At 43.4% G+C, this 20,560-nt stretch overlaps 1 protein-coding gene across 1 annotated transcript in view; it reads left to right on the forward strand.

Annotated features, from left to right (window-relative positions):
• Positions 1-14,544: 14,544 nt before the first annotated feature.
• PARD6A (par-6 family cell polarity regulator alpha) overlaps positions 14,545-20,560 on the forward strand; it is a 185,937-nt gene continuing 179,921 nt past the window's right edge. Inside the window, exon 1 of the mRNA XM_069217560.1 lies at positions 14,545-14,818. Within this exon, the coding sequence (XP_069073661.1) occupies positions 14,744-14,818 (75 nt within the window). The 5' untranslated portion in view covers positions 14,545-14,743. The remainder of the gene's footprint in view (positions 14,819-20,560) is intronic.

Below are 20,560 nucleotides of genomic sequence, written 5' to 3' on the forward strand. Positions count from 1 at the left end.
AGATAAGCCTTATGAGACATATGAAAGGAGGTATTGTACCTTTTCATAGCAACTTTGTAAGCAGCCTTTGCATCCTTATCATATGATTTCCTCAATTTTAGATTTTCCTCAAAATTGAGATTTTTCCTCCTTTAGTGCAGGCAAAAACAGAGGAGTAGATGGCCTAAATCCCTTAGAAGATGGCTTACATCTCTTAGAAGTGGAGTACTGAAGCAAACATAAACATTTGGTATGGAGGTGTGTGAGTATCTGTCTATTTTAAAAACGTTATTTACAACAGCACATTTTCTATATCCTCCTCCATAAGTCAATCCATTTAAAGAAAATTAACAGAAAATATATTTAAAAGGTAACTAATCAGCCTTTGACAATATCAACTTCAACAGGTCATTTGCAGATCTAACTTTTAAATTCTACGCAATAATCCTTATAGCATCGCTGTACTGACCCCGGAATAGGAAGTATGGTTTTGAATGCCAGATGTCCACATCAGCAACAAAAGCTTTATAACAAACACTGCGTCCAGGTAACATACAAATTTCCTCTTAAGAAAGAGAAGACAAGAAATTAAAACAACTTTCCTAAACTGACAAATTATTCCTGAGACTGCACTGGGAAATTCAATCTCAGGCTTTAATCGGTACACACAGTGCCTCTAGAATTATGCACGTCTATGTATGCTGGGCCTTTGGAATTTTGTGATTGTACGGCTGTAGCATTTTACGTGTAACTATACATTTGCCGCATTTGACACATTCCATCGTCTACTGCATAATCTGCAAATTTTAACAAAAAAAATGTTTCAAGCTCAAACAGTTCAAAAGTTATTACAATCACACCAACCTATGTTGTAGTGCAGTGGGAGGACCAATGCAAAGATTGACTAGGCATCTTTCATTTGCCTATTACTGTATTTGGATATTGAACCGCTACTAATGAGGTGAAACTTTTGTGCAGATAGTGTTATCGTGAAAAAATTACAAAATTATCAAGTATCACAAAACCAGCCTCATTAGGTCTCATAATTTGCCTTTTCTCGAAGAATACTTTAGTCACCCCAGCCACATAATTTGGCCATCTCCTTCTGCATAATTCCAGTGGCCCAGGGTATATGTATTCCCAATGCAGCATGATAAACCAGATTTGTGGCGCCCATACCACAAAGTCTGTGTGGGAAAGCTTTTGAAGAAGAGGAAATTAACATTTATCTACTTTGCCTCAGAAACCCTCCATTTGGTTATACACCTTTCAAGCACAATTCAAAAAAGTAACTGGATTATGTCCAGCAGCTTCAGATGGTTTTCCTGAGGAGGGCACCAAGACACAGAAGACCTGCTGAAGTTGTAGGATTAGTAACTAAGTAAGTTGCCTTTACTCCTAGGGTTGGCACAAAACACTGAGACGTAATATGACACACAACTGTGAGATACATCTTTATATGGTAAGCAGCTTGTCGACATGGGACATATCAGGAGACATATGCTATCCATATATTTTATACATACCAAAACATTAATGTACAATGTCCATGTTACTTCTTCATAGCTCCATCAATAAAGATGCTATTGTAACTATCAGACTCATTTTGCGTTGGTACGTTCACGTGAAGCCCAAGAAGGAGCACAGGGGGTGATCAGGTCATGTTAACGACCACAGAGTTTGCCCCACAGAACTTTCTCTCCTTGCAAACGCTACAGCAAAAAGTGCCTGAGCTGTATAAGTACCCTTCGCCGGTGAACGGCAACACATTCTCCTGTCAAATAGTGCTGGCATACATGCATACAAAAAATTTAAATAAAACAAGCACTAACTATTAAACCAATGATGTATGCTACTCCACCAAATGTTCAAAGTCATTCTTATAAGATTGAAAAACAAATGAAGCCCAGTATAAACTTACACTTCATCAGCTCATAGGTTGCCTGGCAGAGGGTCACACTCTGCTGGCTTCACCAAACAGATGTAATCATGTGCCCTTCGTACTTAAAGCTGATTACAATGGGGCATTGAACATGTGATGGAAAGCAGGTAACAAGGCAGAATTACGCTGTTGTTCCCTGCTTCATGAACGTCAATTCACCCAATGCCAGGGTTAGCAGAAGTGACATCACATGTCTTTTACCTTCAATTTCACTCACACACATGCTTGCACCTACACACACATTCACTTACACATACTCTCTCTCTGCCACGGAAACACACCCTCAAGCACGCCCGCAATATACATTTAAAAGCATTTTTTCACCTACGTCAACTGCCAGGGAAGGTCATATTACAGTTAATTCTACTCCATTTTTTTATTAAAATATTATTGCATAATGAAACATTAGTCACAATTAGTGTAATAAAACATGAGAGAAAATAAAGTGTGAAGTCTCAACTAATGTCCATAAGGACGAGCTGCCAATGTCTTCCTGCCACAGATTGTGCCACCTCTAACGCCAGGGGTCGCAGTGTCAGTGCCAGAGGTCGCCAGAGGCAAGCCAGGACTCGCAGCTGTGACCTACGGCGACCTCTAAATGACATTCATGGTGTCCCTTGTTAGGGCACCCAGGAAAGAGACACATGTGAGTGGGTGCAGTTCTGAAGGTTTGCAGCACGGCAACTGGCCTGGGAAGGAGGCCAGGAAAGAATGATAGAAAAACGTGCAGTTTCACTCGTTTAAAATGAAAGTTTAGAAATTGTGGACGTTATAACATAGGACATGCATGTCTAGAACAAGAATCATGCTAGGAGCAGCTGGTTTTACTCTGCCGGTATCAAGTACTACCCATACAGGGAACCACTCAGTGTATACTGAAAACCAAAAGACACTAGCAAAGCCAAACAACAGTAACCAACATTTTTTAAAAAATACAAATGAAAGGAGACATTAATTCATGAGCACTGGCACTGAATCACACTGCATTGTAGGCGGATATACACATGTGCACAGTAAAACGTCTCTCATTCATAGTGTACCGGGCCAATGGCTGACATGGGCTGACCCATGCTTTATGGTGTGTTAGGCGGGAGTAAAATGTGAATGACTCTACAGCAGACCAATGGGTGAAGAGGGCTAGCCGAAAGCACCTATAAGTATATTACATGTATATATTTTTAATTAAAAACAATGGGTAGTAGAAAAGTCAGAAGCAACCAAAAGTTACAATCGCATGGTGCTTGACAGTGATATTATGCTTTACTACCCAAAAAACATATGCTAATGTCCTACAAAGGTGCACCATAAATAAAATCCCGCAACACTCCTGATCAGTCCATATTGATGTAGTCGTCCAGATAGACCCAGTTGGAATAAAATTATTTTATTGGTAATAGAAACATCGATTTGATAAGATGAAAAATGTTCCAGCCACAGCCAAAGCGTATTTCATCACATTTGTGACTTTTTCCAAGGCTTATTACGGCAAGAAACGCTAATGTAGTGCGAGCATCATCATGCCTGAGGTATAGTAGTCAAGTATCTTGGTATTCCCAAATAATGCCTTTCAATTGTAAGTAGCTGGCTCATAAATTAAAGTATACTGTACTCCACAGAAAACGAAAGACCATGATAAGTCAATTCCTGACACTAACAGCAAGCGCGATAGCGTTCTCAGTGTCACTGCTACTTAAAATTGAAAAGCATTATTTGGGAATCTGTCAGCGTTGCACTCTGTTCCAGCACTCAATGATGAAAAATAATAAACAGAAATTAAAAAAGCATTACTAGTCTTTATGCAATCACACACAAGATGCACTGTTTCTGAAATATTGTTAATATGTTAGCTTGCTTCAAGTCAGGCAATATACTATTGGGGTTAAATTTCTGATTAAATGTCAAGAAAATTTATCCTCAAAGCTAATAAAGTGGATTATGAGCCAGATGTAAGTAGCTTTTTCATGGTCGCAAATGGCCCATTTCGCAGAATCGGGCCATTTGTGACCAAAAAAAAGTATTTTCCAAAGTACAAACCCAAATCCGTGATTCGGTAATCTATTTACCGAATCGCAAAATGGTATTGTGACTCGGTGTTAGGAAGGGGCGTGCTAAGGGCATCCCTTCCTAATAACAACTTGCCGTGGTATGTATGATTGCTTTGTGACTGTGAATGAGGTTGCAAAACAATCGCAGTTACCACCAATTTCAAATTGGTGGTAATCCATTTGCAAATGGTAAGGAGTCCACAAGGGACCCCTTCCTGTTTGTAAATGCACGTGAAAATGTTTTTTAAGAGCAGGCAGTGGTCCCACAGACCACTGCCTACTCTTAAAAAATGAAACTGAAACGTTTCATTTTGTGCTTTTTAAACGAATCCCATTTTTCTTTAAGGAAAACGAGCTTTGGTAAAAAAAAAAGATTGCTGTATTTAAAAGCAATCACAGACATGGGGGTCTGCTGACCCCAGCAGGTACCATATCTGTGATTTTTGCAATTCCCAGTGGGTCGCAAATTGCGACCTACCTCCTTATTATTAATGAGGTAAGTCTATTTGCGACCCACTGGGAATTGCAAATGCAACTCAATGGATTTTCATACATTTGGAAATGCGATTCCCTTATTGCGATTCACATGGAATTCGCAATTAGGAAATCTCAATTTCAAACGTTTGTACATGTGGCCGTAAATCAGCCGCCTGCTCACAGTGAAGGGAAGCCTGGACATCATCTGCAGCAGCAAAACCCTCCTTCATCAGCTCAGGGTAGTCACGATAAAACAGACTATGTAGTGCCAGCTTTAGGGGGGAGCTACAGGTGTCGCTGCACCAGGCGCTAATCTGTATGGTTGGGGCGCTGTATTTTGAAATATTTGATCGAGTTAAAAGCACATGCTGCAGAGTGCCCAGGATTTTTCAGGGGACAATAAACATGTCAGGATAACTCTAGTGATTAATGATCCTGCTAGAGAGAGCTGTAATTTGTCTATTTGCAATTCAGCTCATAAAGTGGTGTAGAGAGTTAATGTGCTTGCCAAACATGCCAACCACAGAATTGTATTTTATTTAGATAGCTCAGTGGGTTAGTGCTTTTGTCACAGCAATCCTTTTGTTAGTAAAGTCAACCCCAACCACTGCCTTATGTTTTAAATATGGAGTTTGCGCTTCCAGACCAAGCAGTCTTATGACATGTGACTCCTACACCTTGTAGTCCTCATTGTCTTATTTACCATATCCTATATATTGATTTACACAGTTGTATAATTTATTGTCTCTGCATAATGTGTGTGTGATGTTACACCCTACTCCGGGATGAGTAGCTCCATGAAAGAAATTAAATATGTGACAGGGGGTCTATGAAGAGTTCAGGGTCACCGTTGGATACTGATAGTGAGGAAATCCTTAGAGAAGAAGGTCACTTTGGGGGCAACAAAATATAGATTGTCGCACCAGGTGTCACTAGTGCTAATGCCGGCCCTGGGAGTATCTTTCAACAACGTCACTCGTATCAGACCTAACAGGATATAAGAAGAGACACCCTCAGGCAGGTTTCAAAACCAGCAATTTCTTGGAGAGTTCCTGGTGAAGGAGACTATTGTAAAGCAGTATGGTTTAACAAAGTTGACCAGTCTGTACATTACAAAGGCTTACATAACGCTGTCTGAGTGCCAGTTACATATTGGCATTTTAATTAGGACCTTGCTACCAAAGGGGTCAATTTCAAGCTGTTGGATTGCCTCACTGGGAATATGGCCATTATAGTTACAAAGAGACACCACAGACACTCAGATATCGGGAATACATATAACAGTGTATAGCCTTGTGGTGAATTTTCCTTCTCAAGGTCACATTTCATACTACTGGCCCTCACCCAGTATACAATGAGGCACTACTTTCCTCATGTTCCTGACACTTTGCTGGTGACTCAGGTTCATCCACCTATCTGAATGTGTTCCTAGAGTTTTTTTTAAACCACAAAGGGAGAGTATCAGCAGAAATTCATCCCTCCACACACTCCCGTTCGAACTAGAAACTGTACACACACAAAGGTGTAGGGTACTGATAAAAAGAACAGGACTGTTTAGCCCTGTTCAGATAACGCTGAATTGGCGCATAATCTCCAAGAGAAGTCAGGGTGTGAGCAGTGGCTGTACCTGTGAGGGAGTTCCCTTTACGGACTAGGTGGTCTCACACACTTTATAGTGTCACGCTTCATCATATGACCACCTAGCCCCACCCAGGTAAGATGGTACTACCTGGGCGGACTCTACCTCATTGTTAAAGAACTGCAGAGGGAGTGCTGAAATTAAATCTAGCTGGATAATACAAGGGATCCAGATAAAAGGATAATAAAATTACCTTATAAATCACCTGTTTTGTTTGATGTTGTTTTAGTATAGGTGTTTGTAGGTAAGGATAAAAGCAAAGTTGGAAACTCCGCTGAGAATGATGACTCAAGGGGTTTAAAAATAAGGGACCAACATGTTTCTGCCCACACTACGAGCTGGGAGGTCTGGGGCATTCGTCAGGGTCAGGGATCCCTAAAGGAATCAGCAAGTCAGTATGACAAGTGCTCAAAAATTATTAAATATAGGAGGCCTACCTGGATACTTTTATGAGGAGGCCTAAGAGGAAAGAATCAACAGGGTAAATAGTGGTGAAAGGTTTTATGCCGCTTCAATACAAATCACAGCACACTGAAGGTGTCTAAGACATGCTGTGACAGTTACACCGCTTGTCAACAAACAAGGGACCCTATGGGACTTACCACCACCAAAAGGACACTTTCCTTGTGGCAATTGCAGTGTCTGTCAATTTACAAAGAAAACCCTCAAATTGGAATTGGGCCTATAGACACCATGGGAATTGAAGAATCTCACCAACAGCAAAAATGTCATTTACATGATTAGGTGCTGTGTAGTCTCTTGTATATTGGAATGACCCCCAGGAGAGTGGGCACACACATCTGCGATCATCGAAGCACCATCAGATGCAAACGGGATGCCACCCGCCTAACAGAACATTACATTACCAATAATCACAATCCTGATGACATGGAGTGGTTTGTCATCGATAAACTTAACCATCAGACCATGAACTTGAAGCAAAAATTGCTTTTCTATGAACAAAGATGGGTCTGGAGGCTACCTACAGACACTAGGGGTCTGAACGATAGTAATCAGTATTCCGCTTTGTAAAAACAACATCATCTTTACCTGTATCTTCTCTGTTCCCTAGGCCCTTCTCTGTTCTCCCCTGCTCCTCCTTTCTTCTCTATTCCTTCATCTTCTCTGTTCCTCCCTCCTTTTTCTCCCTTTCCATCCCTTCTTCCCCTTTCCCCTCTCCCTTTCTCTCCCCCTTCTGTTCTATTTCCTTCCTCTCCCTTCTTTCCCCCGCTTTTTTCATTCATTTTTTTCAATATTTTCACCTTTGTGATCTCTGCAACGCACTGCCAGCCTTTTTTCCCCACCTCGTTTCCTCTCTCTCCCCTCTCCCTTGCCCCCCTTCCCTTGCTTTACCACTCCTTCTCTTTCCTCCATCACAACCCCCACCCTCCCCCACGCGTCTCTCTTTATCCCCAGAGAACGAGCCTTCAGGGTTTGCCCCGGCACACAGCTCCTTCGCATCAGAAGCGTAGCGTGTGTTCGGAGCCGGTTGCTACGGCAACCGATAAACATACAGGCCTCGGAGAGCTGGGACTACGTTTCCCGGCATCCTGAGGCCTACCACGACGCTACGCGTCTTTGGGCAAACTTCTGGTCCCTCTCAGAGATGGCAAGTGAAGGCCCGTTCTGAGGGGCACCTGTTAGCAATGACGCTGTACCACCAGCACGTCTAATTAACCCTAATTACCTCCTTAAATACCCACTGCTCTGGCACTTCAGCAGTCGAGCGGCTGGAACCCGGACCATAGGTGAACCCACCGGTTGCGTCCCTTGGAGTTGTAAGTCTTTTGCCCCAAGGGGCCCCCCCTTTGACATCTATACCCTTAAAAACGGTTGTACAGATCTAAGATAAGTAAAAAAAATTGCCTAACCTTGTGTATTCACTTTGCACTTTAGACTTACAAATCTCTAGTCTCTTCCAATAGTGACTCTTATCCTCTAAATGATGGCTGAAATCAGCTATGTGTATATATGTTTATATGCATGTGAATGTGTACACATGTGTATTTGCTCTCCTCCTTCCCTTACTTTTGCATTCACATCGGCCTAGTCTGAGCTCTTTGCCTATTTTGTCAATTTTGTAGTTTGTCTGACCTTTTTATCTGGAACCTGTCTCCACCCTTCCCATAGAATGTGACTATAAGGGGCAACCCCCCTCCGTTACATTCCAGATCAGAGGCTAACCACCTTTTCTTGCAAGGTAAGTCCATATCTATAGGCCCCCCTGCCTTATTTTTGCTATGTCTCCTGCATGTGTGTGGGTGTAACTGTCACATCATGTCTTAGACACCTTCAGTGTGCTGTGATTTGTACTGAAGTGGCACAAAACCTTTCACCACTATTTACCCTGTTGATTCTCTCCTCTTAGGTCTCCTATTAAAAGTAACCAGGTAGGCCTCGTATATTTAATAATTTTTTAGCACTTGTCATACTCACTTGCTGATTCCTTTAGGGATCCCTGACGAATGCCCCAGACCTCCCAGCTTGTAGTGTGGGCACAAACATGTTGGTCCCTTATTTTTAGACCCCTTGAGTCATCATTCTCAGCGGAGTCTCCAACTTTGCTTTTATCCTTACCTACAAACACCTATACTAAAACAACGTCAAACAAAACAGGTGATTTGTAAGGTAATTGTATTATCCTTTTATCTGGATCCCTTGTATTATCCAGCTAGATTTAATTTCAGCACTCCCTCTGCAGTTCTTTAACAATGAGGTAGAGTCCGCCCAGGTTGTACCATCTTACCTGGGTGGGGCTAGGTGGTCTTATGATGAAGCATGACACTATAAAGTGTGTGAGACCACCTAGTCCGTAAAGGGAACTCCCTCACAGGTACAGCCACTGCTCACACCCTGACTTCTCTTGGAGATTATGCGCCAATTCAGCGCTACCTGAACAGGGCTAAACAGTCCTGTTCTGTTTATCAGTCCCCCACACCTTTGTGTGTGTACAGTTCCTAGAGTTTTTATTACCACCAATACATTTAATGAAACGTGACAATGACAATGTCAATATGAATAGGTGTGAAAGTCTAACACCTCTGTGTCATGATTTGGGCCAAATGAATGGATCTGCATACTTTGATCCCATGACTAGAAATATAACTTAAAACTTGGCTGAATGCCTTGTCTGGGGTGGCTCTTTTGGACAATGTGATTCCCACTTGTGCCTTATCTTAACTGACAGGGTTTGAAGCGCTAACAGCAAGAACATGCTATGCATACCTTCTTAATAGCATGGAGGAGTTATGGGTAGCTGAATTACCGATGACTCCTCTTTCACTTCAGCACTAAGATGCGCTGCAGTGGTGGCCAGCAGGCAAGAATTATTGGGGGAAACTGCCTGTCCATGGCGCAAACCGACCAAGCTGGTGCTGATATGATAGACCTTGGTTACATATGTCTTATTGAGCACATTATCTCACCAGCTCAATCGAGATTTGTGCACACCGATCCACCTCTATCAACCTCTGTACCGTCTTTGTGACTGATCACAGAGTATCGCCCACGGTCCCTGCAACGATAGCCCTGCTGGGTGCGGATGTGGATCCACCTCTATCAACCTCTGCACCGTCTTTGATACTCATCACAGAGTATCACCCAGAGTCCCTGCGATAGCCCTGCTGGATGCAGAGAAGGCTTTTGATTAGCTTGAGTGTCCATTCTTGGAGGCCACCCTCCGCAAGCTTGGGATCACCCAGGCATTCCCTGCTCTGATAATGCTGCTGCACACCTCTCCAAGTGCACACATCCGGATCAACGGCACACTTACTTCAGCTTTCTTCATTACTAGAGGCATGAGACAGGGATGCCCCTCTCTCCTCTCCTATTCATGCTCACGATGGACCCACTAATACAGCATCTACAGGAGAAACACTGATCACAGGTTTGCAGTTCAAGACCGGACCTTTGCTTGTCTCCCTTTGTGCCAATGACATCCTCCTCTTCCTTCGTTACCCTGCCACTAATCTGAGTCCTGTACTCACTGAGATCACCCGCTATGGCACCTTCTCAGGGCTAAGATAAATTGGAATAAATCAGAACTATTCTCCTGACGGAAACCACCACCCATGTGGCCTGCGAGTTTCCCCTTACCTAGTGTACAGATCAGGTTAAATACCTAGGCATTTAAATACATAAGGACTGTGAACAAATAGACTGCCTCAACTACAGTCTCGCAGAGGGCAAACTGAACTCTCAGATGGAACGCTGGATCCGCCCCCCCTTGTCCATTGTGGGGCGTATTGCCTTGATAAAAATGCTGGTACTCCCATGGTTCTTATATCTCTTTGTTAACATTCCAATTCCACTTACCAACTCCTTCTTCAGAATGTTACGGAGCTCGCTTTAAGGACTGATGTGGGCCAGAAGATGCCTGTGCATACACTGGCAGATCCTCACGCTCTCTTAAGATCGAGGGGGATTTGGTGTTCCTCACTTTCAATTACATTATCTGACTACACAGTTGCATTACACTTATTATTGGTACTACCCGGATGCCCGCTTGCCAAAATACATACTAGAAAGGGACCTAGTTTTCCTTACAAACTTGATGACCCGGCTCACATTCGGCATCCCATTAGACACTATGGACGTTCAACCCCTTGCCACAAACTACTGGGCATGGCAACGCTACGGACACATACTGGCATCCCCCACATTATACTCACCAGCCCTTCCTCTGAGGGACAATCCATGGCATCTGCTTACTCTGGAAAAGCTGGTTCACTGTACCCTTCACACTCATCACTTACTCACCACTGGCAACCTTTTCCCGGACGGACACATATTCTCCCAGACGGAAGACCATTGCTTCATAAAAGCCACTCAAATGGATCACTTTGTCAATAGTCGTCTCCAAAGCACATTACGGGCACTCCTCCCCACCTACCCTCTTTGCCCTGTGGATTTTACCCCACCTACTTTGATGATTACTGCAGATTCTTGTGCCTGTCTCATATCCAAACTTTATCACACTTGCCTTGCACAGATCCTGCTTAATGACCGGCGTGTGCAGAGGCCTACGGGAACAGATCTGGGACATGATCTCTCAGACAAGGTATGCTATGTGTGCTGCACACAAACACATACAATACCCTTAATCATAGGCATATGCTATTGCATTATAAATTATAAATTATTATATATATAAAATATACATTTCTACGTGGAATATATGTGATGCCTAATGCCCTAGCCAAGCTTGATTCCATCCAACCCGTTAACTGCTTGAAATCTAATGCCAAATACGCAGACTTTGCCCACCTGGCATGGATGTGTGACCGGGTGTCAGCATATTGGAGGGAAGTTCTTGTTATCCTTTCATCTATGATTGACATCAATATTGCACCGGATTCCCAGATGGCCCTCGTGGGATATGTAATGGCAATTTCCAAGCCAATCCAGCGATTTGCAGCGATGGCCTTGCTACTAGCTAAATGAGAAATAGCGCTGCACTGAGGATCCAAAACATTCACTATGACATAGAGATGGCTCCACAGTCTTATATACTACAACACCACTAGCAAGATCTTCGCCTCCTTGCAACCACCTAGTTCCCGTTGCAAGGATATTTGGCAGTCTCTTGTGGTTACTTATTGACACTAGAGGACTCTGGACAGGTGAGCACCCAGGATCATGGCTGCCCCTTAGATTAGACTATAATCCCACCCTGGAGGCAGACTCCTCGTCAAATTCACTTTCGATATGGTAAAAGCTGTGAGGAGACTCATGATTTGTACTCTCTGGCTAACTCATTCCATCAACGCTCTCAGCCGCTGTTGGTTATATGACTAAACCTTTGTATGTTTCTCTGTGTCAGACTCCATATGTTACTGGCCCTATAATGGGCTTGTTACTTTTTGTATGTCGCATATGACAGCTTACGGTTGAAAATCAATAAAGAAAGTTTCCAAAAAATAAGACAGTGGACTATGCTATTGAAGGTCAGGGTACAGAATACCAAGGCTTCATAGCGTTGATTTCACTTAATGGCTCTTTAATGCCCCACTAGACACTTCCTGCCTCTTTATTTCCCTCTTGGGGGTTCTTTTTCATTGCTATTTTCTCCCTTTGTCATCTTTGTCTGTCTTTCCAGTCCTCCTTCTTTCCTTCTTTTGTGTTTTTCTCTTTCTTGCTCTGGATTCAAGTCTGTTGAGGAAAAATCAGTGCTGGTCCCCAGTACTGAGTTACTTGTGGGCAAATTAAGCACTAATTTCAGCTGAACAAAGAACCTTCGTTCCTAGGGCTTTACTGGATTATTGATTGGAGCACCTTTAAAACTACTACATTGTCATTAAGAAATTGCACAATGCTGTAAAGTGTTTAGGACTTTACCACCACACAGGTGAGGTGCTCTACCAGTAACTGAACTCTGCAACCAAAACAGATAATGCGATTGACTACGATAGTGCCAAGAGAGTGTTAACTACTGAGCTCAGAAGACCTGCTGGCCGAAAACGAAGACACAACCCAGGAAGCCAAAGAAACCAGAATAGAACATGATGCCTTCCTCCCACCAAACAGGGATGTAGAAAGTCTGTCCGAGCTAAGGGAGAGACACATATCTAGCAACGGACCATATTCTTGAGCATCTGTATCAGTGAACATAGGCAGACATCAGTAGGAGGGTAGGAGTTGGGCTCTGAGTTCCCCACTGCACTAGTCCAAGGAAAGGCCACAGCTAGAGACAAGTATGGGTTACACAATATTTTGTTAGGTATATAAAGAACTACTGTGGATGCGCTGCACTACATCTTCTCTCATCTTAGTCATGTCTGCCCGGATGAGCTGCTGAAACAGTGACGTGATACCATCCACAGAGTTATTTACAAACAACACATCATGATGCATATATTTTGTCTTCCACGTACCACGTGGACAATTCATTCTTTTTTAGGATGCTGAGCCCTCACCCAACCAGAGGTGGCATGTGTCAGTGGTCTCTGGCACTTTTGGGTTCAATCTCATCATTGAGACGGTACTTGTAGAGTTGTGGCTCATTCTAAGTAATTGTCCTTACCTTATGTCTCTAGGGAACGTGAAAGATATTGTTTAAAATGCCTTTCAAGGTATGCTAATAACTTTATTTAAACACCTTTATGATAACACTAAAAAACAACAACAAAAAAGTCAAACTAATGTACCATGTAGATCAGGTCAACATAATTCAGCCCTTATACATTTGCCCATCACAGGTTTTGAGCTTTCATTGCGACCAAAAACAATTGATCTTTCATCTGTCTGTGCGAACTATGGATATTGTCGGTGAAATATATGCCACACCACGCTAGTGTTTTCCATCCAGTCTCAATCCGAGAAAGCACACTCGAATTTGCACTAAAATACAATGTGATTAAAAAAAATAATCGCTATTCTTATTATTGTACCAACACCCAAACATGTGAGGGTCGATAACTTTGTTTCTTTTGAACAGAAGAAAAGGCATACTTCCCAATAAAGGTCAGGGGAAGGCAATGAATAGAGTGCTGTCAACAGAAGTCGATTTGAGAGTGTGAATTGCTGACTACCACTCCTACCTTCAATTGATCAATTTCCTATTTTGGCATCTCCGCACGTTTTCAAAGAGGAATTTCTATTTCATTAATTCCTTCGCCATAACATATGGAGCGAAACTCATTCCAGAGGTATATAACAAACATCCTGACCGTACCAAGACTGTAAGCATCTGGCCTTGGCACCAGAATTTCAACTTTAGGCGTAGGTGGGACCGATGTTTCTGTCTGTGTGGCCCTTTATAAGGTCTAGGGAATTTCTGGGCTTTAAAAAAAATCATCCACATGGACTCAAACTCACAGAGTTGTCCAACTTTGTACTCGTAGCATTTAATGCACGAGTGCAGGAGATAGACATTTATTCCCACCCGCATACCTGCGCACAATGGTCCTGTGCCTCTTTGAGACTTTGTAACAATAAAATTGTACTTCTGAAGCTAAAATGCTACAAATAAGTGTGGATTGTAGCGCGGTCTAGACCTGCTAATACTATAGTTTTAAGTGCCCTAAACTGTAAACAATGTCCAAGTATTCTTCGAAGTTACAGTAGCATTTCATTTACTGTGTGGTACTTATTGCATTATGTTGGGTCTCGGCACCTAACCCCTTGAATGCCCAACTTACCACCCCGGAGAACAAACACCGCGTGCACTAGTATTTGTGGTTTGGGGGCACCTGTACTCTAAACACTCCTTGCCTCAAATAGTCTTCTCGCCTCTGTCGGCGCAGATGCCCTGCACTTCCTGTGAGTGGTGCTGCTGCGCTTCCTTCTACTGACAGAGAATGTCTCTTCCTTTGCCAATAGAGACGGTCTCACACATTACTCCTCCTCCGCGCTCATGGGGGCATCCACTCCCCGCAAAGATGGTTTCAACTCCGCCCTCCGCCATGAGGGGTTCCCGTCTTCACAGCTTCCCCCGGCGCAGATGGTTTTCCCCTCAGAAGGCCGCGGAATCCGTGCCTAGGTTGTCCAAGTAACGTCACGGGCCGCGTAGTTGTGACGTTCTGCTATGGCTCCACCCCTTGAGCTGAGCTGGTGACGTCAGGGTCGGTGAGCACTTCGAACCCCCCTTCTCCCTCCCGGGAGCTGCGGGCTGTCGGGGGCCGGGAGCAGGAGGAGCAGCTCGGCAGCCGGGCACAGCCCGTCATGGCCAGGGCCGCCCGCTGCGCCCCAAGCAGTAGCCGCGGACCGGGGGAGCCAAGCATCGAGGTCAAGAGCAAGGTGAGAGCCATGGACCTATTTATCCAGGGATACCCCTACCAAGAGGCAGGAGAATCCCACACAGGCGGTTTCGTGCATAGAGCCTGGCTTTGCATATAGGTCAATAGGAAGGTGAGGGCGGCAGCAGAGATGCAGAACCATGGACAGCAGCCCCAGTCAGCGGCTTTGACTGGACCAGGTTCAGCTGCTGTTTCCACGCACACAGGGAGGGAGCCTCGGGTGAGCACTTTGAGTACCTCAGGATGGGAAGCCTGTACAATGAAGCAACGCATGGTGTGCCCAAAGGTCTTGGAGCAGGAATGGGTATTCATGTGGAGGGGAGGTGAAATGGAATTGGGAAGACTCTGGACTCACCCACAGCCTGGTGCATGCACTTTGCTAGGTACAGACAGACTGCAGCACCCGCACCGCGGTATAAACAGAGCCGAGAAGACGAGTGAGTGCGCGGAGGGAACGATCAAAGAAAGCGGTACAGCCTAAAATATTTATGTTACTCCAAACAGAGATCCATAACGTCTCCTCTCAATTATCCATGCTGCCCCCCGCAAATCACCCAGTTTACTCCCACCCATATAGCCTCCTCTTAGCTCAGGTACCCCCACAATAAACATCCTTCCACTCTCTACCAAACATTTATAAATCCTACTTCCTTCCATGCAGCCTTCTATCAACCGTGCACCCACCAAACATCAGTGGAAGCCCCTAATCATCCACACGACCTGCCACCATATACCTAAATAAGTGGCTTCCCAAACCACTCTTGTAACCCCATCTTTACTGCACCCAACTCTCTTCCACACAGAAAAACGGTTATCCATCAATATCCCTCACCCAGCCACTGAATCTGTTCAAACATACACTGAGAGTCCTCTAGTCAGTCGTTCATCCAGACCCTTCAACCATCTTCCCAGACCCCTCTTGCCCTTCACTCCCACACCTCTACTCCTGTACTAAGCCAGCTAACAAGGCCCCTCCAACCACTCCACCCACATCTCTTTACCTATACACTCACGTCCGTTAACCATTGACCTGGAAACTTCAGTCATCCACCATGACCCTTCCATGGCCTAGCATCTCCCCAGACAGCCAACAATGAGTTTACACCCTCAACAATCCACTCGGATTCCTAGCTCCCCTTCCATTTCCAACCATCCGCTCAGCCCTCCACCATCTTCCCAGCCCCATCCATGCACGCAGCCCCCAGCCACCACTTCTGTCCACCCAGGGACTGCCAAAAATCCACTTTGAAAACTGGCCACCAATTCACATGCCCTCGCTATCTACCAAGATCCATCAACCAGCCACTCAGACCCTGAGATCACCCCTTAAGGCCTCCAATTATCAACTCACATCCTCCATCTGCCCATCCAGATTTTACAAAGAGGCACACTCAACCATTAAATGAAACTAGTAGACCATAATCTGTGACCCTTCATCCATCCACCAGATGCTCCACTCAAACATGTCATCTGTACGCTCAACCTGACCATACGGTGTTGGCCTCTTGGTCATCCAATGAGTCCCCTCAGTCATCCAAAAGAGCCTTAAACTTTCACTGACAATCCCAACCAGCAACCCTCCAAAACTCTCTAATTATGTGGCAGCATTAGTCTTCCAACCCACCATAAACCCTACAGCCATCTCACCAAGACCCTGTCCTCAGCCACCCATGCAGATTCCTTAAGTGCTCAATACAGGCCGACCTGTAGACACAACCATGAACAGCAAGCTGGAGGTATCCTTATGAGTGCGTGTGTATGAGACATATGCCTATCCAGCCCTGCTGCCTGAATTTTCCTACCATGTTGTCATAGTATGCTGGTATGGAGTCACCTGTTTGAGGAGTAGAAGGGGGCAGCAGCAGTAACTAATGCATTTTTTGGCCTGTTATAGTCCCGTATGTAGAGTGCATGCCTGCGCACACCAAGAGTTTAATAAACTATTTTACATACTGAGGTGTGTTATAAATTAATGACTTGGCAAGTTGTTGACATTGAGCAGAATCTGGGGGGGTACCCACCTTGTGTACCAACATTTGACATCCAAAAGTGCCCGTGATTTAAAGTACGCATGATCTGTAGGTCTATTTCTTGAGCAAATTCATAAACTGGCTTATGCTAGTGTAAATTAGACATGCCTGTGTCAACAGACTCATGAATGGTTCACAAAGAAAGCTCTTTGGCTGTTTCATTAGCACTGCTTGCGAGAAGTATACAGACTGCTTATTACGCGCATTTCTACAATTCGAAAATCTGTAACATTTTGGATTGAACATTTGGTAGATTTTTGCATTCCATTGAACATGATTTTCGCTATCATGTCTCTCTTTCCTACAAATACTTAGTTTGTGGCACTTCATAAGTGGATCATTCACACGCTGAAAAGTTTGAGAGATGCGTTCGCAAATCTTTGGGAATCACAACCAAGTTCTGAGTGAGTGGCAGTTCAGCTCATGCACGTGGAACTTTCCTGACCAGAACTGTGAGACACCCCTGCAAATGCTCAGGTCGGCAGGTCAAATTATACTGGAAACCTACCATTGCCTGCCTGCCATGCATGCGTGAGCTGACTACGCAGTCATATGTGGCATGAAATTACATATTTTTTTAATGTTTGGTGAAACGGACGTAAAGTTACAGCTTTTTCAGGCCTAGTGAAAACAAAAAGGTCAAGTCCTTTATGATTCAGGCCCTGTGGTGTCAGAAAAAAAGCCAACCAGTGCAAGAGGTTCTCACTCCTCAAGGCGCTGAAATTGTTCTGCTAGGCTTTTGAGGCCAAAGAGGTCTTAGATTCAGATAACACATGGTCCCCACAAGGACAGTTTTAGGGAGGACATCTCATACTGTCCAATTTATGCTTCCCTCACTGGCCTGCATGGATCTATAATGGTCTGTTTCTGTAGAGTGTAGCGTTTGCAATGCTGCTGTACCCCACTTAAACCTAAGTGGAAGTCTTCATGACAAACTCTGGCCCCTATTATACTTTTTTTGCGCCGCATTTGCGTCATTTTTTTACGCAAAAGCGGCGCAAACGTACAAAATACAATTATATTTTGTAAGTTTCGCCGCTTTTGCGTCAAACAATGACGCAAATGCGGCGCAAGAAAAGTATAAATCTGGGCCTCAGTCTCTCTTTCTTCTAAGGTTATATACTTTATCAAAACGTGAGTGTGCTGATTTGTGCTGAACTTGACTCCCGAAAATTCTCCTATGAAGCCCGTGGGCTGTTTCTTCCGCTTTACTTAAGGCAGGGATGACACTTCACAAATCCATATTGAATTGACTTCAGTGTCTAAGCTCCATGAAGGAAAGTCGCCACCAGAGACTTAGAGCCGGACTGCCCTGTCGATGCACGTGTGCAGTGGCCAGTGTAGGGGATTTATGTTTACTGTGGGCAAGAATACAAGCAAGAAAGATCTGTAGCATACATGCCAACATTTCAAAACTGGAAAAAGGGAGATTTTGAGAAAAAAAAGTCGGTGGAATATATTTTCTGCTTTGATCTATGTCGAAACAGAGGCAGTACCAGGCGGGAGACAGATAAAATAAGTCATTTTTGGCTTAAAAAATCGTCAGTCTTCCGACTGAATCGAGTCTGTTGGTATGTATGCCGCTGTCCTATTTCTGTACGCATGGATCCTGGGAAAAGTACTTTGGAACAGCAGTAACATTTCATAACCCCGCTGGTCAACACCAAATTGTGTCTTTGTGTATGTAAAACAACACATTTCGTATAGGCCCTCTTAGTGACTGGTAAAGATGTAGGACCCAAGCTATTAGTTATTTCTTGTTAATTTTCAGATATAAGCACTTTAATCTGTCCAAATTACTAAACACTCAGTTTTCTGAGTGTTAGGTAGGGGCAGAGTCAAATAATAGTGCTTGGTTTATGAGTAACTGTCTCACCTCGCCATCTTTAGTGTAAACTGTCCGACCTTTCAAAGGCTAGTGTGACCAGTTATTGATTCTCCTAGACCTTCTGGCCTTTCGGATGTGAGCCTAGCATGTGACTGTGTGTTTCAAAGCCTTATTATATGTTTAGAGGTGAAGTAACTTGTGACTTACTGCATCCAGTTTGTCCCTCAGTGGCCGACATCGAATTGTCCCTGACCCACCCCACTAGCCTTTTAGAAGCAGAGTTGTTTTGGAAATCCCCTAATGACCAGTCTGATATAAAACGCAAATTAGGTATTGTTACATATTACAATACATCAATTTTATAGAGGGAGACTGTTACATCATAAAGAACACATAGACTTTCTCGCATAGAGTAAAGCATAGGCCATTGGTACTTTTGGTCGTCCAGGAGGTCGCATGTAATTGTTTACTCTAAAGAAACAGTCAACAGATAAATGATCCCTCGCTACTTCCCAGCATGATTAGAAAATATTACACTTGATCAGTTCTAATCTTACTTACGTTGGCGTGACTGAATTTTCAATAATAATAGTGTATATAAATGAAGAACCACAATGTAAAATTGTAAATATCAAAATGTTCTGTCAATGTGAAGAAAATGGAAATTAAGATTAAGTTGGTCTCCTCAGATTGCCTAATGGGAGCAGTGCAAGTGTATCAAACAGAATAAAGTATGGACGATAGGCTGCCTCTATTGAATTTACAAAAGACCAAACATTCCTGTTAAATGTAAACATCAGAATTGTTTTTAAATTTGCGAATTAAATAAAATATTTAATCATTTGTGTATTTGTTTGATCAGTGCTTATTTCTGTTTATTTTTTGTTTTTGTGTGCAGTTCAAATCATTGACAATCCTTAGGCCAGGGTCCCCAGCATCCAGTAATGGCTATGTGGGGGTTCATGGATTCCTGTAATGATTAAGTGGTGGTCCATGGAAGTCAAAATGTTAAGAAAAATGATCTAAAGCATGCCATCATTTTATAGTAGTATTTCTTGAGTGCCATTTGTAGAAATATTGGTCCAGTTCTGTTTACTGCTTTGTGTTTTGCACACAATACCTTGAAGGTAAATGTTTAGGCAACAGACTGCAATTTTAGAGCTTTCAGTGCCAGTGATATGTGGTGGCAAATCCCAAGGTGCAAATGTTAGCTTTCTACAGCATTTTGAAATTCTTTGCAATCACCTCGTAGAATAAATTGGTTCTTTTTGGTATAATTCATTGTCATAGTCTAGACCTGATAAGATGAATGAGGTGGTTGCCTGAATCTCTTCCTGTAGTCCAAGCCAAGAGAAAGTGTGTCAGACTGGACTGTCCTTCTGGTGTGGAGTGTAGATTTGGTCAGTTGGTTGACTTGTGGGATCACGGACAAGGGTGAATTCGTAATAATTTCGTAGTTCTAAAAGGTGGCTGTTGATAGTATTCTTTGTTCTTCAGATCACTTATTAGTGGGTTGTAGTTTTTCTGTTCCCCTCATTTTAGGATTTCTGTTTTTGGTGCATTGAGTTTGAGAGACTATGATCCATTGGTCATGACTTTGAGGAAGTCATCTAATTTTGAGAGCAAAGATCATTTGGCTTATCCAGTTTGATAATTATCAGGGTATTGCCAGCATTTGACATTTAGAGATTATATTATTACACAAGTGGGTTGGATAGGACAAAAGCAGTGAGATAATTGATCCCTGCAGGATGGCTCTCTTGATGGTGTATGGTTTTATAGGTAAATATGGGTGGCAGGGAGGATGTTTGACCTGTGTATATGATAGGGGTTGATCCAGACAAGGTATTTTTTTGATGCCCACAAAATTTATTCTGACCATTAG

Source organism: Pleurodeles waltl, chromosome 12, assembly GCF_031143425.1.
Source record: "Pleurodeles waltl isolate 20211129_DDA chromosome 12, aPleWal1.hap1.20221129, whole genome shotgun sequence".
In the NCBI taxonomy this organism is placed as follows: domain Eukaryota; kingdom Metazoa; phylum Chordata; class Amphibia; order Caudata; family Salamandridae; genus Pleurodeles; species Pleurodeles waltl.